Below are 13,881 nucleotides of genomic sequence, written 5' to 3' on the forward strand. Positions count from 1 at the left end.
GTTTCCAGTCCGTCAACGTCTGCGTTACTGATATTTGTCAATGGTTGTCCGTTTCTTCGTTTTTATATTGGTTATCCACTTACCCTTGTGTCCGTGTTTTCCATGTTTTTGTTTGAACCATGTTTTTGGGAACAATATCAAAAACTAACCCATATTCCAGAATTCGATTCGTTTGAACGAAATCGACTTTTGCATTCTTAAATCTGTTCGGCTCAAATTTAATCGATGAAAAATATAAGTTGTGGAGCAATTTACTCTATATCAGATCAGCAGACCGAAAGCAATTTTACATTGTTAACATTTGAATGAAGATTATTGCTTCATGTTATTTGAATACTTAGACAACTTTTTCTTCTATATTTTTCAACTACATTTCCGCTAAAACTTTATCCATAATATGAAAACAATTTCAGACACAATTTTCGTACACGATTTTTACCCACTTGCAGAACATGTGTTGATGTGTTACATACAAAACATAGTTGAAAGGATATAGCTAATTTCCATCAATATTTTTTGTTTCAAAAGCGTGTTTATTCCATCTGAACATCTGTTTCTGTTTTTACAGAAATATAACACGAAGTTCAATGTCGTCTATGTCAAATTCTTTATTCTTTATTCTTTATTCTTTATTCAAATTTAATTTGTAACTTGAGACTTTTGTCTCTTTAATTGTTACACTGATTTACGTACAAATGGTGCATTACTGATTATTAAATTATTAATTATTACTTTGAAGAATTTCTTGAGTTTAACAATTAAAGTGCTCCTCTTAAATAGTGTTTGTGATTTTACAAGAGTCAACTCATTTGGCAATGAATTCCAGTGTGAAATGCTTCTCACGAAGAAAGAGTTACCATACCTGGAAGTGAAGTGTCGTGGAATTGCATATTTTTTTGAGCGTGAACTTCTTAGAGTTACTAGTTTTTCGTGTAAGTAGCCTGGAAGTTTTGTTCTTGCAAGATTGAATAAAAAGATGCAACATCTCATCGGAGCAAATTTGCGAAATGGACAACCAATCAGACGATGTTGAAGGTGAGAAACTCTGGCAAATCTACTCAGTCTGAAAACATATCGAACACAAGCGTTCAATGCTACTTGTAGTTTAGATTGCGCAAAAACTGATGAGTTAGATAAAAGGAAATCGCAGGCGATGAAGTGCGGCAATACCAGGCTTTTGAAAAGCTTAAGTTTAGTGTCAGTGCTGAGGAACGATGTGGTAGCATACAATGTACGAAGGGTACCATACACTTTTCCACATTGTTTAAAAATAAATTTATCAAAGCTAAAGTTAGATTGAATAATTATACCGAGACTCAACCCGCTTTCAACATATTGAATTATTGAATTATTCAACTGCAGCGCTGGTTTGAGAACGTTATTGGATTGCGAGTTATTTATGAATAATGCATTGGTTTTATTGGCATTCAACATAAGTTTATTTCTGCACGACCATTCATGTATTCTGACAAGGTCTCCATTTATATTTCTTGAAATGGTCGATGCTGTATTATCCAGGCAGTCGAAGTATATCTGGACGTCGTCCGCAAAAATGTGTATTTTACAACATTTTAGAACATCAGGAAGATCGTTAATATACAATGAGAATAAGATTGGTCCTAATATCGAACCTTGGGGTACTCCCGAGGATATTGGAAGAAGTCTAGAATAAACATCGTTACTAAAAACGGTCTGACTTCGTCCTATTAGATACGATCGCAGCAATGTCGTTGCATGACTCGAGAAATCAAAGTTTTGCGACAGTTTTTTACACAAAATTTCGTGGGAAATCGTGTCGAAAGCTTTTGAAAAATCAAGAAGTAATAGGACAACAGGTCGACCCTTATCCAGAATAAGTCCTATATCATCGAACACCTTCAGCATTGCGGTTTTTGTGCTGTGATGGGGACGATATCCAGATTGCATCGAACTTAGCAGGTTATTTTGATTTATATGATGACAAATTTGGTGTTTAATAATTCGTTCAAATACCTTGGACAGCGCACAGAGTATACTTATAGGGCGCAAATTTTGGATGTTATTAATGTTTGCCTTTTTTCTTATCGGAATTATTTTAGATTTTTTCCATTCGTCAGGAAAAACACTTGTAGTTATGATACAATTAAATAAATGAGTAATCGGTTTGGCCACAAGCGAAATGATTGCTTTCAAAAATTTAATTGGAAGAGAATCAAGACCTATTGCATTGGATTTTATATGGTATAAAGTAATTATGACATCGTCTTCATTAATCAAATTGAAATAAAATGAATTTCGGTTTGTTACAAATTGATTGACATTATTCTCAGGGGAATTTCCAGAAAAATTTCGAGCAAAACTCTCATTTATCTCATTAGAGTCAAATTGTACAGAACAAGATGATTTTGATTGACAAAAACCTAATGTTTTTAATCTTTTCCATAGTTCTTTGGAAGGGAGATTATTGTCAGTCCAGCTATCATAATACGTTCGTTTGGCTTGACGAATGAGCATAGTCACTTTGTTTCGAAGAATCTTGAATAATTTATGATCGTTAGGATCTTTACTATTTTTCCATTTCTTGTAAACCAAATCACGATCAATAATACCTTTACAAATGGAATCACCATGGGTTCTTAGATTTATTGGGAACAAATGTTCGAAGAGGAACAAAATGATCATGCAGATATTTAATTGTTGAATTAAAAAAGTTTAGTAATTCATTGGAATCATTTAACCGATAAAAACTTGTCCAATCAAACGAATAAAATGCCTGAAGTAAGCCATCTACATCCATCGAGGAATAATCAAGATATTCGACTTGTGGTGGAGTGGACACTATTTCAAAATCAAGTGAAGCAAAAATCAAATCGTGATTCGAAAATACAGGTGAATCTATTTGATTGAAGCGAAGCAAGCGTGATCTACAATTAGAGAGCATCAAATCTAATTGTGATGAACCATTACTATGGAAAAATGTTGGTTCGCAAACAAAGCTGAACATTTTATGAATGGATAAAATGGATTTAAATCTGGATGTTTTAGCCGAATTGTTATCAAGAAGATTCGTGTTGAAATCGCCTACTAGAAGTATATTTTCGAATTTTGTCCCATATTGAGACAGCAAGGTATCGACTATGTCTGCACAATCTACTTCAGGTGGATTGTAAAAAGTAGCTAAAAAAATCTTTTCATTGTTTAGTAAAACTTCAATTGCTATATACTCGGAACATGGCGTTCCTGGTGAATATGAAGAAAAATCAATGACACTATACTTAAGTCTGTCGTTAACATACACCATGATGCCGCCTCCTAGACGCCCCTTTCTATCTTGTCTAACAATGTTATATCCATCAATTTTTAACACAGAATCGTTAATATGTTCATTAAGCCAGGTTTCACTGACACATACAATATCGACCGCAGCGAGCTTTAATATTTGTTTTAATTCATCTAACTTGCAAAGCTTGCGAGCACAAATACTCTGACTGTTTACACTACACACGGATAGTTTTCCTGGATGAAGAGCACACTTCATAACAGTCCCCGGTATGCACAAATTCGTGGAGGCATTATCATAGTAATGACTAGCCATAGGGATTGGAGATGAGCTTAGCAAATAAGAGAAAATAAGTAGAGAGCACTTGCACGATTATAATAGAATGCATAATAATCTTCATCAAAAATTCAATCATAATTCAACTTTTCAAAAACATGAGCGACGCGAATGTCGAATGAAATCAAACAATTTAACCTATTAGCACTACAAAATCAGGTAACATAATTGCACTGAAGAAAACTTCTAGCCCAAAAACAACACCAACAGCAGCAACAGCAACAACAGGAACATCGGCAGCATCAGCATCAGCAGTAACATCATTTAGCTTTTAGGAAGGGAGTCATAGGACCAGAGGAATGGAATACATAGGAGTAAACAGAAACGTAATAGGAAAGGTTATGGCAAAGCTTGTAGATCGTTCTCCGAAAAAATAGGCTTTCCTTGTCCATCAGCACTCTCCTTGATATGTACGATACCAAACTTCGTGTAGACTTTAACTAGCTGTCCTCGTTTTTTCATTTGTAGAGCTTTGGCTCGTAGTTCCCTCGCCGCGGCTCCCAAGTTTTCGTTGACAAAAATACGTTTGTTGGTCGTGAATCCAAGTTCGGAGAGGCAAAGCTTTCGAGAGCGTAAGTAACGAGCGAAGAAATCATTACGTTGCACAGTTATAGCAAACTGAATGAGAATTATATATGCGGTCCCGTTCGATGGAGTGCCTTTGAAGAGTCTCCTGATATCGACGTGTGGAATGTTGTCATCGGTATATCCCAGAGTGCGGTGCCAAACTGAAAAGTACTCCATCAGATTCTCTCCTGAGCGAAATGGAACTCCACTAACAACGAGATCATTAGAACGCAAACTTCTATCCACAGCTACTAGACACTCAGCCTTACTATCAGCAATGGAATTGGTGAGTTGGGTGGTAACTCTGTCACTCTCTTTACGAATACGTTCGAAGTCACTCGCAATATCTGATCTAAGTTTATCCATTTGTGTATGTATGGAATCTTTCAGTACTCTGATTTCATCAATCATATTCTTCTGGTACATAACAAACTGTGACTTCATCATATTGGCCAGTTCTGCAACGTTCATGTCTGCGTCAGTAGTTGATCCGGAACCTTTGTTAGATGTCGTAGTTGAGTTATTTCGAAGACCACGTTCGCTTGCCATGGTGGTTGTGTTGTTGTTGAGATCAAAAACTGCTCGAATTGAACTCCTTTGTTTTTCGCTAATGGCTTATCGATCCAAAGAAGTTAAGATAAATCACTTCTCAATTTCAGCAAAAACCAATTGTTGATTTTCTGGAACACACGCGAAAAACTTCGAAGCCACCTATCGGTTCCCCGATTCGCGAGAAATATATAATTGTTTTTGATAGATAACTGGGTTTTGATCGATTCGCGTCAGCACAATATAGATTACGTGCAAACCATTCTATTGATTTGTCGTTTTTTTGCCATTTTTGCCAAATTGCCATGCATTATCACATTATCACAAATTGTTTGGACTTGAGTCGAACGCATTTTTTGGAATGAAAAATGCGATCCGTTCGAGTTATTCTGACTCGCTCTTATTTCAGAATACGGGTGAGTAGTAGATCAGTAGACGGATCTGGAATTACCGAGGCAATCAAACTATCGATTTTCATAATGATACAATGCGTTTTAGCATGTCAATAGCAAAGGCTGTTTCAGCGTTGCTTTTGATAGCTCCTCGCAGGTTAATTTATTCGTTCTCATGCCGATTGTGTCGTAGGAATCGCAGTCGTTCGGCCTCTACCGTCGCGTACATGCCGACCATGAATTATTTGGCACAGCTCACGACATCGTAGAATGACGTCGCCCCAGCTGCGTTGAATCATCGTTCGATTATATAAATCCATCGAGCTCTCCTGTTTGTTTCGTCTCTTGTAACTACATATTCATAAATATTAATTCGAATCATTGAATCAATACACATGTTCTCCAGCTGATAATTTATCTGGATTGATGACAATAGCGACAATTGATGACGAATTAACATTTTGCTATCCGAGCATCTGAAGGATTTCAACAATTCATTGTGGATAGGCATAGTGTCACCCTTATCGGTATTAATTATGCGGTAATCGGTATCCTAGCGGGATGTGATATACGACCTATTCTCATGCCTAACAAACGTTTTGTGCATAATTCCATTCAAATCGATCGATCCGTTTCGGAGGAGTTCGGCCACGATCATCGTGGCAAGAGATTTTTATATATATAGAAATGAACTTTCCTCCAAGACGCCAACTTTCTATCTTTTATAATTTCTGGAATATAACGCATTTTGGTATGGAGACCCCTGAAAGAATAATGTTTTACTCGTAACATTTTTGTGAGTAAATTCTTGCCATGTTAACGCAAAGGAAAAAGATAACTGAGAATTAAACATTAAAAATATTTTTCCAAACATAAACATGAGAAAGTTGTTATTCGAAAAACTTTTTCCCTGTAAAAGTGCGCATCTTCCAATATATGGGCGACTTGTTAGAAATTGTATGAGCTGTTCTTATCCATTTTTTCAGAATTAACAAAAAACATGTTTTTAAGAAAAATTAATTTCAATTTTCAAAATATTTCTGTTTCCAATGATTTTTTTTTTTCAAAAAATTGCTTCGTATTTTTTTAATGAAAACATAAATAACTTCCTACATTTCATTCTTTAACAAATAATTTAAATATTTAAAATTTTCTAAAGTAATATATTTTTAAAAAAAAACTCCTGATCGGTCAAACCCTACGTTGTGTCTTAATTTTTGTTTTTACAGGACATCCGACACTTTCCCGATCGAATCGTTGTGGATTTCGAATCAAAGCACGTTTTAACATTCAAATTACAGAGAAACTTTTTAGCGCATACTTAAACTTTATTTCACAATTAACGAACAATGGACATAATAGAGCTTTTATAACAAGACGAACTTAACAGAGTGCTTTATTCCTTACAACTGACAGACAAACTATAGGACGATGAGTACAATTATCTATTGGATCGTGCAGTGCTACCAGACGACAAGAAAAATCTCGTCTAATTTTGAGGAAACACAGTCCTGAAATATTTCACAATCCAACATACCCGCCGCCTTGAACGATCAGTTTCAATAAACAATAATAAAAAACATTTACAATGGATGTGCTTTTAGACTTCGCTACAAATTTACAATTTATCTATCTAAATTAGAGGCATTCCGGTTGACTGGTAAGCCTATGCGTCCGTCCTGATCCAGATCTACTGATGAATCTGGTAGAAAGCAGATCTTGGAAGTGGGTCGAGTGATAACTCCGCGAGCCGTGCGAAGAGAGACGACTCTGATGATATGGTCCTTCCCAGGATGAACGTCCACAATACGTGCCAAGGACCATCGTGTAGGCGGCTGCAATTCATCCACTATGATGACCATTCTGCCGATCGAAATTCCATCGTTCCGTACTGAGCCTTTAGTGTCCTTTTGGAGCTCCTGAAGATACTCTGAACGCCAGTGACGCCAAAACCTTTGCACATGCATCTGAAGTTCTTGGAAGTGATCAAGCCGGTTAGCTGGAAGATGACGGAGATCTGGGTCGGGCAGGGCGGTTATTGTAGTGCCTATGAGGAAGTGCGCCGGAGTTAAAGCTGCTAAATCGTTTGGGTCATCTGTCATCGGTAGTAGCGGTCGTGTATTCATAGATGCTTCGACTTGAGTCAAAATGGTACACATGTCCTCGAAAGACAGCTTGGAGCATCCTAACTGACGATAGAGATGTCTTTTCGCCACCTTGACCGCGGCCTCCCAGAGACCACCGAAGTGTGGTGCTTTAGGCGGTATTAAATGCCATGTGATGCCTTCTTCTGTGCAGGCAGATGATATTTCGCAGCTGTTATTTAGCATTTCGAATAGTTCGGATAATTCGTTTTTAGCTCCCTCGAAATTCTTCCCGTTGTCCGAGTGTATGTGTAGTGGACGACCACGACGAGATATGAAGCGACGGAGAGCGCATAGAAAGGCCTGGGTTGATAAATCGCTGGCGAGCTCGATGTGGACTGCCTTCGTAGCGAAACACACAAATATGCAAATATATGCTTTAGTCGGAGCTGCACGTTTATGTATCGGCTTCAAATATACGGGCCCTGCATAGTCGACGCCAGTTATGCTGAATGGACGACTCGGAGTGACTCTCGAAGTAGGCAGCTGTCCAATTTGCTGCTGGACAGGTACGGGGTTGAGGCGAGTGCAACGAAAACAGTTTCGCACAATATTTCGAACTAATCTGCGACCCTGTAGTGGCCAGAATTCTTCACGTATGGTGGTCAGCAGTAAACGCCCGCCGCCATGAAGTAGTTTTTGGTGGAAGTACTCTGCAATTGCTCGTGTAAAAGGATGAGGATTTGGTAGTAAGGCAGGATGTTTGGTTTGGTAGGGAAGCTGGGACAGATTCAATCGACCTCCCACTCTGAGTATTTTCTCTGGGTCTAAGAATGGACTCATTTTGCGAATATGTGAATGTTTTGATACTAATTTCTCTTTTTCCAGGTTTTTGATCTCTTCGCTGAATGCGTCTTTCTGAGCTAGGCGAATTAGAAATATTTTGGCTTTATTTAGCTGTTCAACAGTGAGTGTTTGGCAAACTGGAGGGCTATTAGTTAGCGACTGGGTTCTGGCTCTATCACGGACGTTATTGATGAAACGCATACAATATCCGATTACATGAATCATGCGTCTATACGATGACCAACGGAGAAACCACGGATTAACGGAAGGTGATGTTTGAACGGTAGCAACTACTGCTCGAATTTCCAACAGTTCTTCTGCGACGCCAGGCGGATTGGATATTGGCCAATTTCGTGATGAGAGCTGCAACCAACTTGGTCCACTTCTCCACATTTTGCTGTTGAGAAATTCTTCGACTGTCATACCACGGGACACTAGATCCGCTGGATTCTCGCAACCGGACACATGATTCCACTGAGAGCCGTGTGTGAAATGTTGAATCTCGGAAACTCTGTTTGCCACGAATGTTTTCCATACATTCGGTGGCGATCGTAACCATTGCAGTGTAACTGCAGAATCGGACCAGAAATATGATCCTGAAATGCTGATGTCAATTGCCTGTTTAATTCGTGAGTGGAGATGTGCTGCTAGAACCGCTGCGCAAAGCTCAAGACGCGCAATAGATAGCCGCTTCAATGGAGACACTTTCGACTTGGATGCTAAAAGCTGAATCCTCACGTTTCCTCGTGCATCTTCACAACGTGCGTACGTGCATGCTCCATAGGCCAATTCAGAGGCGTCAGCGAATGTATGGAGTTGTATTGACGAGTTTATCTGGAACGCAAATCGGTCAGCTCGATAAGCTGCTATCATGGGTAATTGTCGCTGATATTCTTTCCATTTTATCCTAGTCTTCTCTGGAACAGGATCGTCCCATTCGCAGGAAAGCAACCACAGTTCTTGCATTAGAATTTTTGCCTTGACGACAACAGGAGCAATGAGACCCAAAGGATCAAAAAGTCTAGCTATGGTGGAGAGTATGGAGCGTTTTGTTGGAACTTCGTGGTGATCTTGAACAACCGAATCGAATCGAAGGAAATCGCCTTCGGGCTCCCATCATATGCCCAACGTCTTGATGGTTTCGCATGGACTGAATTGGAGTGTAGATTCAGTTCCTATCTGATCGACATTCAAACCATGGAGCACTTCTAGTCGATTTGATGTCCATTTCCGGAGCTCGAAGCCGCCTTTCTGGAGCAAATTAGTCAGTTCATTCCGCAACTGGACTGCTGTCTCTATGGATTGGGCGCCGCCAATAAAATCGTCCACATAAAAACATTTTCGTACTGCAGGTGCGCCTATTGGAAACGATTCTTTCTCGTCGTCTGCCAATTGTTGCAGAGTGCGTGTAGCAAGATACGATGAAGGTGCTAAACCGTAAGTCACGGTTAGGAGTTCGTAAACTTCGATTGGAGTTTCTTGGGAAAAACGCCAGAAAATTCGTTGCAGCGGTGTATCGTTCGGATCCACAAGTACTTGCCTGTACATTTTTGCAACGTCGCCAACTAGAGCAATTGGAAAGGTGCGAAATCGGAGAATTATGGTCAGAAGTTCATCCTGCACCACAGGACCCACGCAAAGAGCTTCGTTTAGAGAGAAGCCGGTAGAAGATTTCGCAGAGCCATCAAAGACAACTCTAACTTTTGTCGTGGTACTTCCTTCCTTAATTACGGGGTGGTGGGGTAAATAAAATGTTTGGGAGTTTTCATAATCGTCCACTCCGACCATTCGCATATGGCCGAGGGAGATGTACTCTTGTATGAATGAATGATATTCACTTTTCAGCTTTGGATTCCGTTCTAGCCTTTTCTCGAGTAATTGAAATCGCCGTAGGGCATTTGTCCTTGAGTCTCCGAGCATTATGTTGAAATCAGGCTTCCGTGGTAGGCGAACTATGTATCGCCCTTCAACGTTTCTTGTTGTAGTGGTTGCGTATGTTGTTTCACAATGTCTTTCCTCTATCGAAAAATTATCTTTCGTTTGTAACTCCTCGGTTTTCCAAAAACGCTCCAAAGAATCTTCCAATGATACCGTTGCTACTTCTACAACACTGCATGACAATGTTGCTTCATTTTTAGGGTGGACGGTGTGAGATGAGCCTGCTACAATCCACCCGAAAACACTATCGACCAGAATGGGTAAGTTACTTCGCAGTTGGATGCGATTAGCGGTTGGGAAGAATGAATAAAAATGTCTTGCACCTAGAACCATATCAATCGGCTGACTTTGATTGAACGTGGGATCGGCCAAAAATAAATCGCTCGGGATGGCCCAATCCGATATAGGAATGTTGTGGGCGGGAAGATTTGCAGTCACTTTATCCATCACCAAGAATGTGACACCGGTAGAGAAATCAATCTTTCTGGATTTGATATTAGCAAACACAGATCGGTTTACTACCTTAGCTAATTTTCCAGCTCCTTGAATTGTAACATTCACACTGTTTGAGCGTAGTCTTAGCCTTTGAGTTAATCGCTCAGATATCAAATTAGGCTGTGAAGCACTATCAAGGAGCGCGCGCGCTGGATGTTCATGTCCGTACGCATCTACGACATTTACTACTGCAGTGAGTAGGAACACATTTTCATATGGTTGTTGGACAGGTAAACTTATTTCTTGAGGTGAGTGGTTTTCGCTTTCGGCGATTGTCGATTGTTGCGTGGGTGGTGTGGACACGTTATTTCGTGCAGGAGTAACAGGTAAATTTGAATAGCGTTACCGTTCATGCGATGTTTGACATTGTCGTTTGACGTGACATGAAGTAGAGTGTGATGTCGGCGATTGCAGTGTCTGCAATTGAAGTTGGATGGACAATTACGAGCCATATGATCATCTTTTAAGCAGTTGAGACAGAGACGCTTTAAGTTTACTAGTTGCTGTCTTTCAGACAATGAAAGCTTATTGAACCTTTGACATTTGATCAGCGGATGGTGCTGATTGCAAGCGGGACATTTTCCCTCCAAATTGGTTATCGATGAACAGGACGAAAGACGAAAGTGAGGCGTCTTTTTGGTCGAATGAATAGATGTACAAGAGCGTGGTGTTTCCACGTGATGGTTGACGGAAATCGATTCCAGCACTCTAATCCTACGTTGCAGGAAATCTATTAGGCAATTATAATTCGGTTCGTTCACAGTTGAAGCGTGGTCCTCCCATGCCTTCAATGTGTCTTTGTGCAGGCGTGTGCACAGAAGGTGCTCGAGTATGGTACTCCAGCTGTCGGTTGGCTCTCCTAATTGGCGTAAAATTTTCGTATGACGATCGAATTCATCTACTAGCGCATGCAATGTCGCAGCGCATTCAGTCTTCATGGAAGGGATTTCGAAGAGCGCTTGCATGTGGCGTTTCTTCAAAAGGTAATCGTTCGCGTATCGCCCCTCGAGCGTTTGCCAAGCCAGAATATAGTTGGCAGAGCTGATAGCGATCGACTCTATTAATTGAGCCGCTTCTCCTTTAACTGCTGCTCGCAAGTAATGAAATTTTTGGATGTCTGGAACATCCGGGTTTGAATGAATGAGAGCCAGAAACGTATCATGAAATGTGAGCCACTGTTTGTAGTCACCGTCGAACTCAGGAAGAGAAATGGTAGGAAGTTTTATCCCAGAGAGAGTGGGATTAGCGTGGGAGGGTGGAGGAATTCGAGCGTTATCAGATAGCGGTGCAGGTAGCTTTGCAAGTAAATTTGCTTTTATTGCGAATAAACGAGATTCGAAATCAGCACGAATCTCAGCGTTGCGTGCCATACCTTCATAATTGATTTCGGTGTCCTCCAATTGAGCCTGGACTTCTTCAAGAGTATTCCACATACTATTCAGATACTCAAGCCTCAACGGTACCTGCAGTTGATCCCGATCGGAAATGTATCCAGCCAGAAAGGCCTCAGCCCGACCCAGTGCGGCGATCATCGTGTCACGACGGCAATTTAGTTGTCTCCTCTGCTGTTCGTCGGCCATTTTGTAGAAACGCGATTCAGTTGAATTTTCTACAAAAAAGACCCCAGTAGACCCGGCGGGAAGGAGTATTTAAGCTTGGAAAGATGCTCACCTTTTCCAAGGCTCAAAATGCCTTGTATTAAATTAATTGGTCCTTATCGATGTCGATGATCCAGGTGAATAATAGCCTCGTTGAAAGGATAGGTATTCTCAGGTAATAATTGTTCCGTTTGTATCCAATGCTGATAGTCCAGAAAACGTCGTTGGCCGCTCGATGACCCAGAAAACGTGCAGAAAAACGAGATCTTAAGCGTACCTATGTAAAAACGTGCTGGGAAATGGACTGGTAATCACCTGACGGTCGCTTAAAGCGAGCCTTGTATTTATCGCAACGATAGTCGTTTCGTGAAAATGGAATCCAATGGCGTTCGATTCGGAGTATCCTGGTCACGGCACCAATTTTATGATCGGTCAAACCCTACGTTGTGTCTTAATTTTTGTTTTTACAGGACATCCGACACTTTCCCGATCGAATCGTTGTGGATTTCGAATCAAAGCACGTTTTAACATTCAAATTACAGAGAAACTTTTTAGCGCATACTTAAACTTTATTTCACAATTAACGAACAATGGACATAATAGAGCTTTTATAACAAGACGAACTTAACAGAGTGCTTTATTCCTTACAACTGACAGACAAACTATAGGACGATGAGTACAATTATCTATTGGATCGTGCAGTGCTACCAGACGACAAGAAAAATCTCGTCTAATTTTGAGGAAACACAGTCCTGAAATATTTCACAATCCAACAACTCCAAACATCAAAAAATTCTCACACAAAATCTATCAGACCTACAAAATTTTAATCAGAGAATAACATGTAGGGAATTATTCATGTTTTCATTCAAAAAATATCAAGCAAATTAAAAAAAAAATCATTGAAAAAAAAATTAGTTGTGAGTTTTTCAAAGAAAACATCTAAAAATGGTTATAATGAAAACATTTTCCTTGTAAAAGTGGCCATCTTCTGATATATGGACGATTTGTTGGAAACTTTAAAGTGTAAAAAAAACATTTTTGAGAGGAATGAATTTTCATTTTTTGAATAATTTTTTGTAGCAAAATGTTTGTTCGAAAAAAATCTTTTTTTTTTTTTTTTAAAAAAAAATTCGGTATTTTTCATGAAAATTTAAACATTTTTTCTACATTTTTACTCATATTTGTAATTCAAATTGTTATCTACCCCTGAACGAGTTTTCCAACACTAATAGTTGCTTGTAATAGTCTCATCCACAGACGATTACGTGCTCGCTTGTTTATTTTATCCAAATAATGTCTGCTAGCGAGCTTTTTCACTGTACCGGATTGAGATATTAAAAAAGGAGATGAAGAATAGTATTGCGAGTACAGAAACCAAACTGACACATTCTTTTTCCTCTCTTTCTATGGTGTTCAAATGAGTTCGATAACTGATTTAACCTTTTGAATCAAACACGAATGACTGTCTGTTATGTACAGAACAAAGATCCTCACGGCAAATACCGGCGACGAAAATGTTGCTGACTTATATAGAAATCCAAGAAACCACAAAATCATCGGAAAGCAACAAAAAAAAAGTCCACACAATTTGATAAACGCTTTCACGTCATTGGGTTTCCTATTTCCCAGCCTTCATTTCGCGATTTCTGGCATGATTTGAACAGCTTCTTCATACCCCAGCAGCTGTCAGAGAACATTTTTGTGGAATTGAATTTCCCGTAATCTTTTCTCGCTGCTTTTCCTCTCGTTTCCCAGGGTCGTTATGACGAGACACACCTCGCGCGCGTAGGGAAATATGTTCGGAAGCGGAATGA

The 13,881-nt window shown here is 39.5% G+C and overlaps 3 protein-coding genes across 11 annotated transcripts in view; all 3 read right to left on the minus strand.

Moving 5' to 3' along the window:
* Positions 1-13,881, minus strand: part of LOC129777510 (histone-lysine N-methyltransferase 2D) — a 578,056-nt gene that overhangs the window by 506,786 nt on the left and 57,389 nt on the right. The gene's annotated exons all lie outside the window — the stretch shown is intronic.
* LOC129772970 (uncharacterized) lies at positions 6,729-8,030 on the minus strand. Its single transcript, XM_055776513.1, has one exon. The coding sequence runs from the start codon at positions 8,028-8,030 to the stop codon at positions 6,729-6,731; it is 1,302 nt and encodes a 433-aa protein (XP_055632488.1).
* On the minus strand, positions 9,150-10,418 carry LOC129772971 (uncharacterized). The gene has a single exon (XM_055776514.1). The coding sequence runs from the start codon at positions 10,416-10,418 to the stop codon at positions 9,150-9,152; it is 1,269 nt and encodes a 422-aa protein (XP_055632489.1).

The sequence above is a fragment of the Toxorhynchites rutilus genome, chromosome 3, assembly GCF_029784135.1.
Source record: "Toxorhynchites rutilus septentrionalis strain SRP chromosome 3, ASM2978413v1, whole genome shotgun sequence".
In the NCBI taxonomy this organism is placed as follows: Eukaryota; Metazoa; Arthropoda; class Insecta; order Diptera; family Culicidae; genus Toxorhynchites; species Toxorhynchites rutilus.